This window comes from Leptinotarsa decemlineata, unplaced genomic scaffold (genome assembly GCF_025532065.1).
Source record: "Leptinotarsa decemlineata unplaced genomic scaffold, Ldec_3_MD MMD2_tig00000010_RagTag_RagTag, whole genome shotgun sequence".
NCBI lineage: Eukaryota > Metazoa > Arthropoda > Insecta > Coleoptera > Chrysomelidae > Leptinotarsa > Leptinotarsa decemlineata.
In genome coordinates this window covers 12,308,857-12,322,711 of record NW_027412538.1, presented here as the reverse complement: position 1 = coordinate 12,322,711, position 13,855 = coordinate 12,308,857, and the positions used below count along the sequence as shown (strand labels likewise).

Below are 13,855 nucleotides of genomic sequence, written 5' to 3'. Positions count from 1 at the left end.
ACGAGAAATATTTGAACTGTGTCATTTGAATAACTATTTTCACGAGTATGATAGCATAGATTTCACTAAAAATATACTTTTTTTATTCTGTCAAATGAAACAACTACTCTTAAACAAATTCGATAGCTCAAACAATGCGGTTTGCCATTCTTCCAATTTTTTCAACTTCACTCTCGAGGAGATCTCCCTTCTTCAGATATTGAGGCGGAATTTGGCTAGCCCCGACTCCATACGGTGTTCCGGTGCATATGAGGTCCCCGGGGAGTAACGTCATAACGCTGGAAAATATAATGATGAAATTAGTGTTATGAAAACTTCCAAAGAAATTTTAGGAGCATATCGGTCAGTATTAGTCCGGGAGGGTAAGATTTTTCCTGCTGAAAGAATTTAAGCCGTGTTATTTCCAATGAAGTTTTTTTTTATCGCGAGAAACAATCAATAAAACATCAAAACCAAACTTTCTTTAACGAAGTGGTGGCAATTGTAAAAATTCTTATTTTTGGTATCTTCTGATCTATAAATGATACGATATAATGTTTATACGAAGTCAATCCGACTAAGTAGCAGGTCTGTTGAATTTACTAGTTAATACCATATAAAACCCGCCACATAAAAATAATGATTAGACCTCGTGAGTATACGACGCCGCCAATGCCATACAAAGAAATTGCCGACGTTCGGTAACTATTTAGTTTTGATGCCATCCGAATTAACTTCATATATACTATACGATCTGTGTTTATACAGGGTTTTCTCAACTGGGTTATAAGAAAATATCGTATACGCCACGGACTTTCTTGTTACATTCAATTGCGTGTTTGGTAAAACAATAGAAAATAAAACATTTTCATCTCCTGAACCATAGGGGAACATTTTTATTTTCCGACTTGTTTCCTTGGTTCGCCTTGCTTCGAAAACAAAAAGCGAATGAAGACAACTAGTGTGCTACATAACAGATTGAAAAATCAACAATTTTGCGATGTTTTACATTTGTCAAGTTACATTTATTGTTGCGACAACGGATATTAACAATATCAACGCAAAAAAAGATATTTTTGAGAAAAGATTGTTTCCCTCTACGTTGAAAACAATTCATTTCAAGACCTATTTTCATATGAACTTTTTTTAAACTAACTTCTCAAAAGAAAAATGTTTTGTTTGTGAAAAGCAAACGTGCTTTAAAATTTGGAAATCAATATAATTATGATATTATGTTCTCATTCAGAAACATCTAAAGGCATCATATCAGGTAATATAGTTGGCTCTCCTAAGGTATCACGTTTGGCTATCTACTGGTTCGGATAATTAACAAATCCAAATGAATTTTCAAATGTGTAACTTTTCAGCAAGATAAGGTACCTTCTCATCATGGGTCGATGGGTAGATGATAATTGTCAGTATCATTGTATTTCTTATCAGAAAGTAGTGGAAAAAAAAAGAATGAAAATAATCCAAAAATATCTGGAGAGTCACTGTTGGTTAGAAATCATCAGCGGTTTGTAAAACAAACAAACCACTTCTGATAGATTGTCGCGCTCATCCTGCCAATAACAACGGTATTGTTCGATGTTGAAACGGAAAAAGTTTATCGCGGAGGGAAATAAATCCGTGCAAAAGCAAATACGGTGAAATTTTTTCAATTAAACAAAACACTGGAACGTGCTCTAATGAATGAAAATCCGATATGTAGTAGACGAGATTAATAATTTAACTGAAAGCTATTATTGGAACCTCTGGCGCAGAATAAAACATAAAACACTTGTACAAAGTGAAAAAGAAGTAACGATTTCCATTTAATTTTTTAAAAATCGGATGCAGTTGAATTAAAAAGGGGATATTTTGGTTGAGATTAGTTTTTGTGAGAAAGAGTAAAAAAGAAAAGAAACTTTTTTGGCTTTCTACTTCCTCATCATGGACCAAAATTTTGGGAAAAGTAGTTGTTTCGATAGCTGAGGTACTAGCTTCAAACATGACTCAACCTCTGACGCTGACGGAAGCACCAAACTCTTACGGAGGTTCGAAATAGATGAACACTTCAATCTAGCAGATCACTATTATAATCTTCATACAGTCATTGTTTACTATGGTTCTGGCGTTGAATCTGGTCATTATTACGCCTTGGTCAAAAACGAAACGGACAATGAAGTCGCCCAGGAGCGCCAATTAATTTTTGTTGTTTCATAATTCCATGTATAGAATATAAAATAGAGAATGATGTTGATGACATGATCCCTTTCCTAATCTGTTATTGCACTATAGATTATAACCGATTCAATATAAATTTATATATTTGACATCACAAATCAAGGATTAAATGCATTCGACCTGCCTTGGGGCCTCGTCCGGTGGATCGGGTCCTTCCTGAAAGACAGGACATTTCAGGTTAGAGTAAAGGGATCTTTGTTTGATAACAGAGAGATCCTTGCTGGAGTGCCACAGGGGGGCGTGCTCTCTCCGACGTTGTACTCAGACAATAACCACGGGAAGACTAAAATCTTCTCCGGCCAGAAAAGTGAGAATCTCTGGAAGCGAGATTAACTAGCAAGCGCGGGTAAAGTACCTCGGCCTTCTAATAGACCGTAGGCTCACTTGGAACCCGCACATAACGTGCGTCAAAGATCGAGGGTCGGATAGCACGTCTGTATCCTCTGATCAACAGAAAATCAAAAGTGAGTCTTAAAAACAAAATCACATTCTATAATACGATGTTCAAGCCTGTCTCCATGTATGCTTCAGCCGTCTGGGGACAAGCGGCGAAATCTAATATCACCATTCTGGAGGTATTGCAAAACAAGCTAATAAGGATGATTGTGAATGCTCCTTGGTTCGTGCGGAATGAAGCCATCCGCAGAGATTTGCAGCTGCCTTCCATTCGGCAGTCCATTCAGTCGAGAAATCAGAGAGTTTTTGATGGTGCAGAAACTCATGAAAACCCATTAGTCAGGGAAGCTATGGATTATACTGTAGACGACCCCTCCCGATATAGAAGCTCCCGATATAGAAGGCCCCGACACTCTGTCGAATGAGGCCCCTATATCTTCCGCTGAAAGGTGAACAACGTTTTCATCCAATTCACCCCAGCCAGGCAGGGGTACACCTTTAAGGGCGGTACTGATGTCTGAGGACACTCATGCCGCCATACCATTAACACCCACATCAGTCATGACCCGTTTGTCCTTCTGACAAACATTAGTCCAAAGGGTTAGGGAGCCAGGCTGCAACCTGTCTAAATTAAAGATGACTTCCACCACAAATCAAGGATATAATAATGTTTTATTCGTACTATTCCATCACAAATCTTAATTCTACCAATCATAAAATGAATAAAACAGAAAAAACACAAGGAAATGAATCCGCGCGTGGCATATGGGCAATTACAATGAATTCAGAACTACTGTTGAGGTTTCAGTACATGACTGCCCGTCCCGTATCTGTATTGAGGTTCAATTGTGGCAAGTAATGTAATGAATCGGGTGGAACCGCGTCTAGTGTTTTTAGTTGTTCGACGTTTCGACTTCGAAGACATTTTCAAGATAGTATGACTGCACTGGGGTCTCAATCTGCCTACTCCTCAGGCAGTGACACTCTTTAAGGGTTTTGTGACTTGACTCCGGGGTCTCAATCTATCTACTCCCCAGGTCTTGTCTCTGGTCCTGGTCTGGTATTTGTGTCCCAGGAAGAGTGGACCTAAAGTAAAAACGATGGTGGAATTGGTAATGGGAACGGAGTTGAGACATTTGGAAGGTTTTTCAATTCAATTCAGTAGCTTGGAGGATTATCCTGGCCTAAAGAGTTTCTTCAGTGGCAAGATTTTGATGTTTTGTGTGGTCTGTTTCACTATGATGTCTGAAGAAGGATGATACTAGATCCGATTTGCGAACAGCTAGTTCATGTTCATAGGCTCTGTTGGGAATTCTTCTATCGGTCTGGCCAATGTAAGTTCTGGGGAAGGTAGAAGATGGTATTTGGTATATATCGTGTGGTATATACCATTGCATATCGCGTCCTTGGATGTTCGTAAAAGAGTGGAGATTTGATTGTTGGCTGAGAATATTGTTCTTATGTTATACCTCTCCAGAATTTGGCTTACTTTGTCTGTAACTCCATGGATGTGAGGGTGATTCATGAGACGAGATAATCGTTTTGGTGAACTTTGGCGACTTTGAGTTTTGAGTCCTATAGAACAATGTATGAGAGAATTCAAAACCTAACTCAGCGGAGCAGAATGATGATGGAACTAAGCATTGAGATAGCGATTTGTATGGGTATTTTTTCGACGCACGACTTCCGTTGTGAATTTTAGATCAAGGTGTAGGAAGTTGATTTAATTTAGGAATGCATGAAGACCTTCAGATCCATGGGGCCATATAACGAAGACGTCATCTACGTATCAACGTCAACACGTTGGTTTGAGATGTGACGTGTTAATGGCTCTGGTTAATGGTTTTAAAGTCCTTCATGTAGAGGTCTGCAAGGACTGGAGAAAGTGGGGAACCCACTGGGGTGTTTTTCACTTTTTTGTATAATTGGCCCTGGAAACGGTAATATGGGCTGGCGTACGGTGGCTGATGAATATTTTCCTCAATACATTAAAAAGCCTGAAGGATTTAAGAATACCTGTAGAGTTTGAACACATGGAAACAATCGTACTTAGTAAAAACGGAGAGATGACTGAAATAAAATTAAAATAATTGTTTCAGATTAGGAATAGATTCAGACTAGGTCTAAAAACTAACGATTCACGTACCTCGACAAGTATTCGATGGTCTTGTCCACCCTATGCAACATATTGTCAGAATGACCATCCTGTTTCAGCACTCCGTTGACCCAAGTTTTCAGCGAGAGGTTGTAGACATCGCCTAGTTCGTCCTTCGTCACTATGCAAGGACCCAAAGGACAAAAACCTTCGAAATTCTTGCACATCACCAGCTGGCCACCATTTCTCATAACCCAGTCCTTCGCCGTCAAATCTTGCGTTATCGTGTAACCAAAAACGTAATCGAGAGCATCTTCTGCCTTCACTTGATGGGCTTTTTTGCCAATTACGGCCACTATCTCTACTTCCCAGTCGACAGCCTGAAATTATTTTATTTATTTTGAAAACTTGGACAGGAATAAATTATTATTCTTCATTTGTCTCAGTTGATCACATTTCTGCAACATTTTAATGATTTTTAGCGTTAAGTTGCCAACTAAAATCATCCCAGTTTTTTTTATATAAAATCCTTCGACCTTTATAATTTCAAGTTCATTATTTCATTCGAATTGCAACACAATCTCATAATCTCATTATCCTAGATAATAACTGATAATAATGGCCTTGCATACAATTCTCTCGAACAGTGGAAGTCACGTATAAGTGATAGTTTCACTGAAATTTGAGTTTCTATGACGAGCATTATTTATTTACTTTCACCGTCCAGTATACTTCCTGATTATTTTATTGATTAACAGTGAATAAACAAAAATATTATTGTTGTTATCAATTTTAATTTCGAAAGAGGTATGTAGGTATAGTCGAAGTAACCGGTATAGTGCAAAGTTAAAACTGTTGGCGACCTCAAAGGCCAAAAAAAGAATACAAGGAAATGAAGCCGCTGCCAACTAATCCACGTGGAATGTAGACTTAGCGGTTCGTATTGGATGATTTTTACTAACCCAGTTTTATGATTGACTGAAGAGTCATGAAATTAAATTTGTAGTCATGTTACGGTGACGAATAGAATGCGAGCTGTAGTGTTGTCAATGTTCAGTTCAGAAACTGATCGCGATTTGAGTGTTGAAATTCGATATTGGTGCAGTTATCATTACTTGAAATTTTTGTTATCTGTTTAAAATGTGGCGTCCTTGGACAAGTACTAATAGTAATAATGTGTGTGATGACAACGCAGACTTTTTCCTGTGTAGTGATTCCAATAGCGATGGTGAACAATGCGAAAAAGAGATATCAGTAAATAAGATTCGGATGCATTTGAATATTGAAACACAGAGAGTATGTTTGAATGTATGTAAGAATTTACATCTCAAGTTTGGTTTCGAGGGAAACAAACCATTACAAGCAATATCAGATTTGACCGAAATTCATTTCTCAACTGTACGTAAAATAGTCAAAAACAGACCTTATGAACGCAAGACGCGATGTGATACAGGATTACCAAAACCTTTAGAAGTTCATCTAATAAAATCATTGAAAATAACAATATACGACTGATACAAAAGCAATGAGATTCCTACAACTGAAATCATAAGGAAGAAATTGAATACTCCCGGCTATAACGTGAGCTGCTGTGATAAAACTCTTTCGAATTTAGATTTAAAATAATAAACAAACGTCAAGCAGTTATGGAAAGCAAAAGAACAGTGGAATTGCGTGACTAATATTTAGAACAAATAACTAAATATAGACAAGAACAATGGCAAATTTTCTATTTGGATGAAACTTGGTATGGCACTGACGACACAGTTACGAAAGGGTGGACTGATGGTTCGAGAATGTGTACGCCTAACATTCCTTCAAACAAAGGATCGCGACTAATCATTGTGCATTGCGGAGGAAGTAAATGATATGTTCCGAATTCTTTGAAATGATGGCGTAAATCTGGCGTAAAAATAATTTTCCAAAATTTGAAAAGAAGGTAATAGAGCTAACTGAAGAAGAAGTACTTAATATTACTGAAGAAGACTGGCAGAAAAGGATTAAAAAAGTAATTTTAGTTGAAAAAGGTAGGTTGCACTATATCGTTTACTTGAACTATACCTATCTGCTTGTAATTAATTAAAAATACGATCTCGTCACATCGGTTTTAGGTCCGCTTCGATTCATTTTTCAACGCTATAAATTCTACTCTGCGATAATTCTCAAACTATTGATTTCAGTTGTATAATAGCAAGGGCATTATAAGAAGCTTCATATTGTCAAGATAGCTAAGTTCATAATCCAGTAAGAATTAACATCGCATCTATCAGATTACTTGTGACCGTTATTTCAAACATCAAGGTATCCTCAAAAGATACACATATGCCACTGCAGATATTTTTGTACATCAATGAAAAACTAACGATGTGTGTTGACAAAAAAGATCGTCACATTTCAACCAATTCACACAAAACATTGATAAATTATACTGCTCTTGTGATGCACTGTTTTGAACATTTGGTGTAGTAATGAATATTACTGGAGATTTTTCCCAACACCAAACCGTTCTTTTGACACCTCGACACGGGTTTCGATCACCAAGTGATCAAACTGATCTTCCTCTTGAAGATGATCACTTGGTGATCGAAACACGTTTCGCAGTGTTGAAATAACGGTTTGGTGTTGGAAAAAACTCCAGTAATATTCAATTCATACTGTTGTAAATCATCCCCTGAAAAAAATAACGCCCGCCGCCGCTGGTCAACGTTGTTTGACTGTCAATTAGCCAAGGCCGCACTCAACTCTACTTCTGCTTCTCGATCGTTGTAAATGTCGCGTCGCTTCGAAAATATTCCTATCGGCTTCCGAAAACTTCCGCTGGGCTATATAGTATCTTCCAACAGAGGTTCCGAACTCTAACAATTAATAACAGTAATCTTGTTGAAGGTTTTTTTTGGTACCTTGGGAGCTGTCTGACTTGTCCATTGAGTCCAAGTCTTCATAAGACTGCGGTCTCTTGGGCTTATTGCGTTTATTCTCCCATCTTCTCATGACACCCATTCCATCAGTCTCGTTCCCTGTACTACTTTGTACAGGTTCCGTGTTGGATGTTCGTCATATTCTTCTGGGCGTAATTTTGTACGTTCATATATTGCCTGCCTCCTGTGATTCAGTGCCTCACATTCACATAAGATGTGTAGAGCTATTTCTATCCCTTCGTTGCATAATCTGCAGCTAAGGTCTCTGTTGTACAGCCCCATTTTATTCAGGTGTCCTCTAAGCGGACAATTACCAGTTAGTAACTCTGTGATTATTCTGAGCCGATCCCTACTATATTGAAGTAGTTCTTCGGTTTTTTCCTCGGACGGTTCCCTAATGAAGGTTCTACTGTGTTTGTTGCCAGGTACTTTTGTCCAGTACTCTATGTGCTTCTTACTGGTCCATGTCCTAATGTTGTGGTTTCGTACCAATGATTTTGGTACCCCCAGAGCTGGTTCAGGACCTATATATGAAGTTGATGATCTGTGTCTAGCGCATTCATCAGCATCATTACCTGTGGTTCCTAAATGCCCTGGCACCCAGTACAAAGTTAATTTGTTCCTGTTCGCAGACCAGTTTTGATGCATCTTCGGGGTTTGTCAGAGCCCCTAGTGCGCTCTTGCTGTCTGTTAGAATATTGATCCGCTCTTTTCTTTGAGCGGATCAATATTCTCAATATTCTCTGTCAAATTACCTGTCATTCATTTAGTCTCTTTTGCCAAATCACTATGGACGTGCAAACGATCCATTTTTTTGACCAAAATGCACGTTCTGTTCCGGCAAGATACCGCGCGCTTAGCCCATTTTACGGTCGCTATAATCTTCCTACCTACTGGCCAACGTTGGCCAAGACATCACTGTCAACGGCGAGCACTATAGGTCGTTGATTACCAACTTCTTTTGGCCTGAATTGGATGATGTGGACACCAACGACATGTGGTTTCAACAGGACGACGCTACGTCCCACACATCTCATGCAACATTATTTAATCTACACGAGCGATTTGAGGGCATGGTCTTCTCACGTGGAGGTGATGTGAACTGGCCACCGAGATCGTACGATTTGACTCCGTTAGACTTTTTCTTGTTTTTTGTTTTTAAGTCGCAGATGTATGCGAATAAGCCATATACCCCAGCGGTCCTCAAAGCTCACCTAACATAACCCATGCCATTGGTCAAATTCAGCCTGTCAAATGAGGCAGAGTCACGGATAATTAGACGTTTCGAATGTGCTCCATCAACAGAAACCGTGACGGACATTTAAACAATTGAATAAAAAATTTTCTGTGATATCTCACACACACTTTGTTTTATTTAAAGCCAAATATAGTGAGCGCCTAATTAAAAACCAAATATAAGCATGGCAACAGGCAGAGGAAGCTCATCTAGTTGACAGTGCGGTACGAAGTGAACTGATGTGGTTCAGTTGATTTCTGTGTTGTATTGGCAGTGTAGTAGGCGTATAAAGTTGAGTTTGATTGTATAGAACGGTCAATTATTGTCGAATCTACGGGGAAAACGTAAAACAATATACATAAACCTTATTCTTGAATCACTCCTCCATTGGTGAGTTTATTGTGGTTAGACAGACAGACACGCAGGGTATTTCGACTAAATTGCATTCAACGTGAATATATTGAGACGTTCACTAATTGAGAAAGTAAACGGTGATTTTTTAAAAAGAATGGGGTTTGATTTACAAACCAACACAAAAGATTTGAAAAAATTGATGAAATCTTTATTGGAATCGGTAGAACGATCAATATAATTTATTGTTTGAAGATGATTTCATGCAAATGTTATTCACGGCTCCGCTTTAGATGACCCATGCGCAAAGTTCAATTTTGGTACACTCACTCTCTCTAACATATCGACCGGTATTTCACGTATAAATGCTTCAATATTGGCTCCCAGAGCGTCAGTCGTTGCTGGTTTATCCCTGTAGACATGAACCTTAACATGACTCCACAAGAAATAATCCAAAGGCGTTAAATCACACGATCTAGGCGGCCAATTGACGGGTCCCAAATGTGAAATAAACTGTTCACCGAAGACGGTTCTTAATTAGGCCATTGTTTCGCGTGCCGTGTGGCATATGGCACCGTCTTGTTGAATCCACATATTAGGCATGTCCAATTCTTCTATTTCGGGCGATATAAAGTCGTCAATCATCACACAGTAGCGCTCGCCATTCACAGTAACGTTCCGGCCATTGTCGTCTTTGAAGAAGTACAGCCCGATCATGCCACCGACCCATAATCCAAACTAAACAGTGACTTTTTCGGGATGCATCGGTAGCTCCAGCAATGCTTGTGGCTGGTATTAATTCCAGATGCGGCAATTTTGCTTGTTAACGTATCCATTAAACTAGAAATGAGCCTCCTCGCTGAACACAATTACCAGCGCCCATTCACCAAATGTTAGACGTTGTGGGAGGTCGTCTGGCTTCAATTCTCGCACCAGCTGTATCTTATAAGGTTTTACACACAAATCCTTTTGCAAAATTTCCCACGTATGGGAGTAACAGAGGCCCAATTTCTGCGAACGGCGGCGAATCGACATTTCACGGTCATCACGAACACTGGCGGATACAGCCGCAATATTTTCTTCGGTCCTCACTCTACGTATGCGTGTTGGTGGTTTAATGTCCATTAATGTAAACTGGGTTCGAAATTTAGTCACAAGCTTCCGAATAGCTCCCTCAGTAGGCCGACGAAACTGCCCATAAATTGAAAGAAGTGCACGATGCACTTTCTTCACCGAGCATGAATTTTGATAGTAAAATTCAATAATTTGCAAGCGTTGTTTATTCTTAGTCGATTCATGGTTAAATTACAGACCAAACTGAACAAGTTTGACACAAGACACGATTCAGGCGTGATCTGTCAAAAACAGTGTTGCCAAAAAGATATCAGTAAAAAAATCACTCATTATATTTTCCCTTCACATCCGAGAGAAATCTCAACTGTTTGTTAGTAGTTGTCAAAAGATTTTTCTCTCGTATGACTAAGTGCAATGTGGCAACACAAGCCTCTTGACTATTTGGAGAGTAGACTGATATGGGAATGTAGAAACTGGGGATGCGGTTTCGCCAAAGGATTTTGGGAACTGTACAAATATTCATGTTCAGCTAAACTACCTCATTCGCTTCACTTACATTACTGCTGGCCGGTTTTGTAATAGGATCGTACGGTCCAGTGATGATGGAAGAAAATTTACTGAAAACCACCGGTTCCTTTGGATGCGGCACTTTTCGCATATTGCAGTCATCCTTGTAATTCGATGCTAGACCTAAGATTTTGTCCGGTTTAATGATGGGGGAGAGCAGTTGAATATTTTTCAGGTGATATTCCTGTTTGGGGTTCTCAAATATTCTGAAAAAAAAATGATTGATTATTCGTGAACCAATTGAAAATATTTTTTAGACTCAGGGTACAATCAACGTACGCCACTGTCAACAATCAAGTGTTTCTGAGCACTTGATTGAATTTTTTCAGGAAATTTGGCAATCAGGTGAAACCAAAACTGAAAAACTATACCAGACAGCGATATTTTCATCAGTGGTGGGATGAAGCTTATTTCGAATAATCAAGGCTTGAGTATTCTGTCAAACTCATATACGGCATCTTCGTGAAGAACTCACTCATAACTCCGACTAAATGAGTATACAACAGAAATTCCAGTAAACAATGAGATATTTGAACTGGTGGTTTTCCAGTAACTTGTTTGTTTCCAGTTCAGATAAACAGTACTTATTCATAATGATGAGATTGGAACCTTTGGTGTGAAAGTTGAATAACTTTTTTCGACAGAATAGTCGGAGATTTACGAAATCAGTTGTCAAGATTGCAACAGCAAATACATCGGCCAGAGCCGACGAGCGATTAAAACTCGCTTCAAAGAGCATTGGGACAGACTAGACTAGGCATCAATTTTCTTCTCCTGAGGATGCTAACTTTGTTGGCGAAACGCGCATCGAGTGAAAAAATATCAGTTTGGTGTCAGGGCAATTGATCTCGAAAAAAGTTATTCAACTTTCACACCAAAGGTTCCAATCTCATCGTTAAGTTTTTTTTTTGTTTATAAAAACAACAAAAATGTCAGTACGACAGAATATTCTCATTTAGTGTTCGGTTTTACTAGTAGAAAGGTACTACGTCAATAATCTCTATAATGGTAAAGTCTGTGAAAACTTTTCATCCTGATGTTGCTTCAATAAATTGGAGACTGCACTTATCAAGAAGTTATTATAGTCGTTAATGTCTCTCACAACTTCTCATATCGGTTTAGATTTATTATCTGATTGTTCTACTTTTGTTTCATAATTTTTTGACCTACTTTTGGTAAATTTTTGTTTTGAAGACACCCGGTGATTTTGAAAAAAAATGTTGCGTGTACTTACGTATTTTGATGCGTAGATTACGAATCCGAAAGAAAAAAGCGGCGCTTTCCTTCATTTACAAAGTTACGGCTCTTCAAAGTTCTGAAAAGGGCAACTTTTCAGCCTTTTTTTTCACAAAATAAACTATTTAAAAACACAAGCATCTATTCACCAGGACCTTTACACCTTATTCCTCCTTTTTTGACACTTTTCACTTCAATAATCAACAATTTTCTTATAAAAAACTCAATTTAGCAACGAATGCTTCTCCTGGTGACATTATTCTATTTTTAGATTAGTTACTAGTGACATTTCAGAAAAAAGCGGTTGGTATTTGCCGCCGCCTACTATTTCAAATTCGTAATACACCACCAAAAACCAATTTACGATCTAAAGAATGAAGGTAAAAAACATTTGAATTACTTTAGGAATATGGACTGCATCAGTCGTACCAACCATGTCAATAACCTTAAAAACGTAAAATACAGAGATATCTAAACAAAAAACAGCTCCGTACATTTTCTAACATTTTTATTGGAAAAATGTTGATTATTGAAGTGAAAAGTGTCAAAGAAGGAGGAATAAGGTGTAAAGATGACCTAGTGAATAGATGCTTGTGTTTTCAAATAGTTTATTTTGTGAAAAAGAAGGCTGAAAAGTTGCCCTTTTCAGAACTTTGAAGGGCCGTAACTTTGTAAATAAGGGAGAGCGCCGCTTTTTTCTTTCGGATTCGTAATCTACGCATCAAAATACGTAAGTACACGCAAACATTTTTTCAAAATCGCCGGGTGTCATCAAAACGAAAATTCACCCTTATACATAGAAAATATCTCATCTATTTTTACATTCAGTGAGTTCAGCATCATACCCATCTGTAACTAGTTTTTTATTTTGTTTGTGTTTCATCAACACTTTCTTCTTAGGGAAGAATTGATTAAAAGAGTTTCTGAGCAGTATGGCCTGAAATCATTGAATGTATTACTTCTGAGCAAACATACTCACAGATTGTTAAAATATTATCAATTGCAGAGTTTGTATACTCACCGTTGCATTCGTTCCGAAGCATTTTCTTCATATAAAAATTCAACCAATGAGTGAGGAATGCTATTATCACTAGCATTAACGTCAACCACCTTATCGTCTCTCAAAAGACCTATTCTCACTTTGTTGTCGTTTGCTTTGAACTGAACTATTTTCATTTTGAATAAACTTCTGGTCGCACTTCTCCCTAATTTAAGGCACGAGCTCATTCAATTGACACTTGTTGAAACTATAGGTTCAAATATCATTACAAATATTTGCGAATCAAATTATCACTAAAGTAAAACATAAACTGTTATCGCACCATTGCTAATCGAAATTACCCGCGATGCTCTTATGAATTTGCCCTTGACTCTCGAGATGAATCTCAGATAACTATTCGCGAATAAACACGTCGACAGTGTCTAGGAATATTTATTGAAATTATGAAACCGAAAGTAAATCTCTGGAACTACGTTTATTCCACAAAATGTTCTGAAATCTTCCTCAAAAAGGTATTTCCAAAATGCACCTACCACCTGAATGGAGTTGGCCAAAGTGATATACACTGTCCGCCACTCGCGATGGAACACCCCATTTTTACGGTAAAACATATTAGGGGGCAAAATAGGCTCAAAAGTCCATCAGATTCGTGATCAGGACTACCAACTCACTGCGATTAAACTTTTTTCCTGAAAAAATGTAAGTCCTGAAAAATTCGTATTTGTTTCACTTCTCATGAAAACACCCCCGTATCTTCCGTAATAATTGAAGTAGAT

At 38.1% G+C, this 13,855-nt stretch overlaps 3 protein-coding genes across 4 annotated transcripts in view; 2 read left to right on the top strand and 1 right to left on the bottom strand.

Annotated features, from left to right (window-relative positions):
- Nucleotides 1-13,855, top strand: part of LOC111510203 (myrosinase 1) — a 408,217-nt gene that overhangs the window by 291,044 nt on the left and 103,318 nt on the right. The gene's annotated exons all lie outside the window — the stretch shown is intronic.
- LOC111516085 (probable G-protein coupled receptor CG31760) overlaps nucleotides 1-13,855 on the top strand; it is a 155,276-nt gene that overhangs the window by 105,717 nt on the left and 35,704 nt on the right. The gene's annotated exons all lie outside the window — the stretch shown is intronic.
- Nucleotides 67-13,411, bottom strand: LOC111511872 (oxaloacetate tautomerase fahd2, mitochondrial-like). The gene is made up of 4 exons (XM_074171471.1): nucleotides 13,101-13,411; nucleotides 10,833-11,049; nucleotides 4,748-5,076; nucleotides 67-278 (listed from the first exon to the last, which is right to left on the bottom strand). The coding sequence occupies exons 1-4, from the start codon at nucleotides 13,304-13,306 to the stop codon at nucleotides 128-130; spliced, it is 903 nt and encodes a 300-aa protein (XP_074027572.1). The 5' UTR covers nucleotides 13,307-13,411; the 3' UTR covers nucleotides 67-127.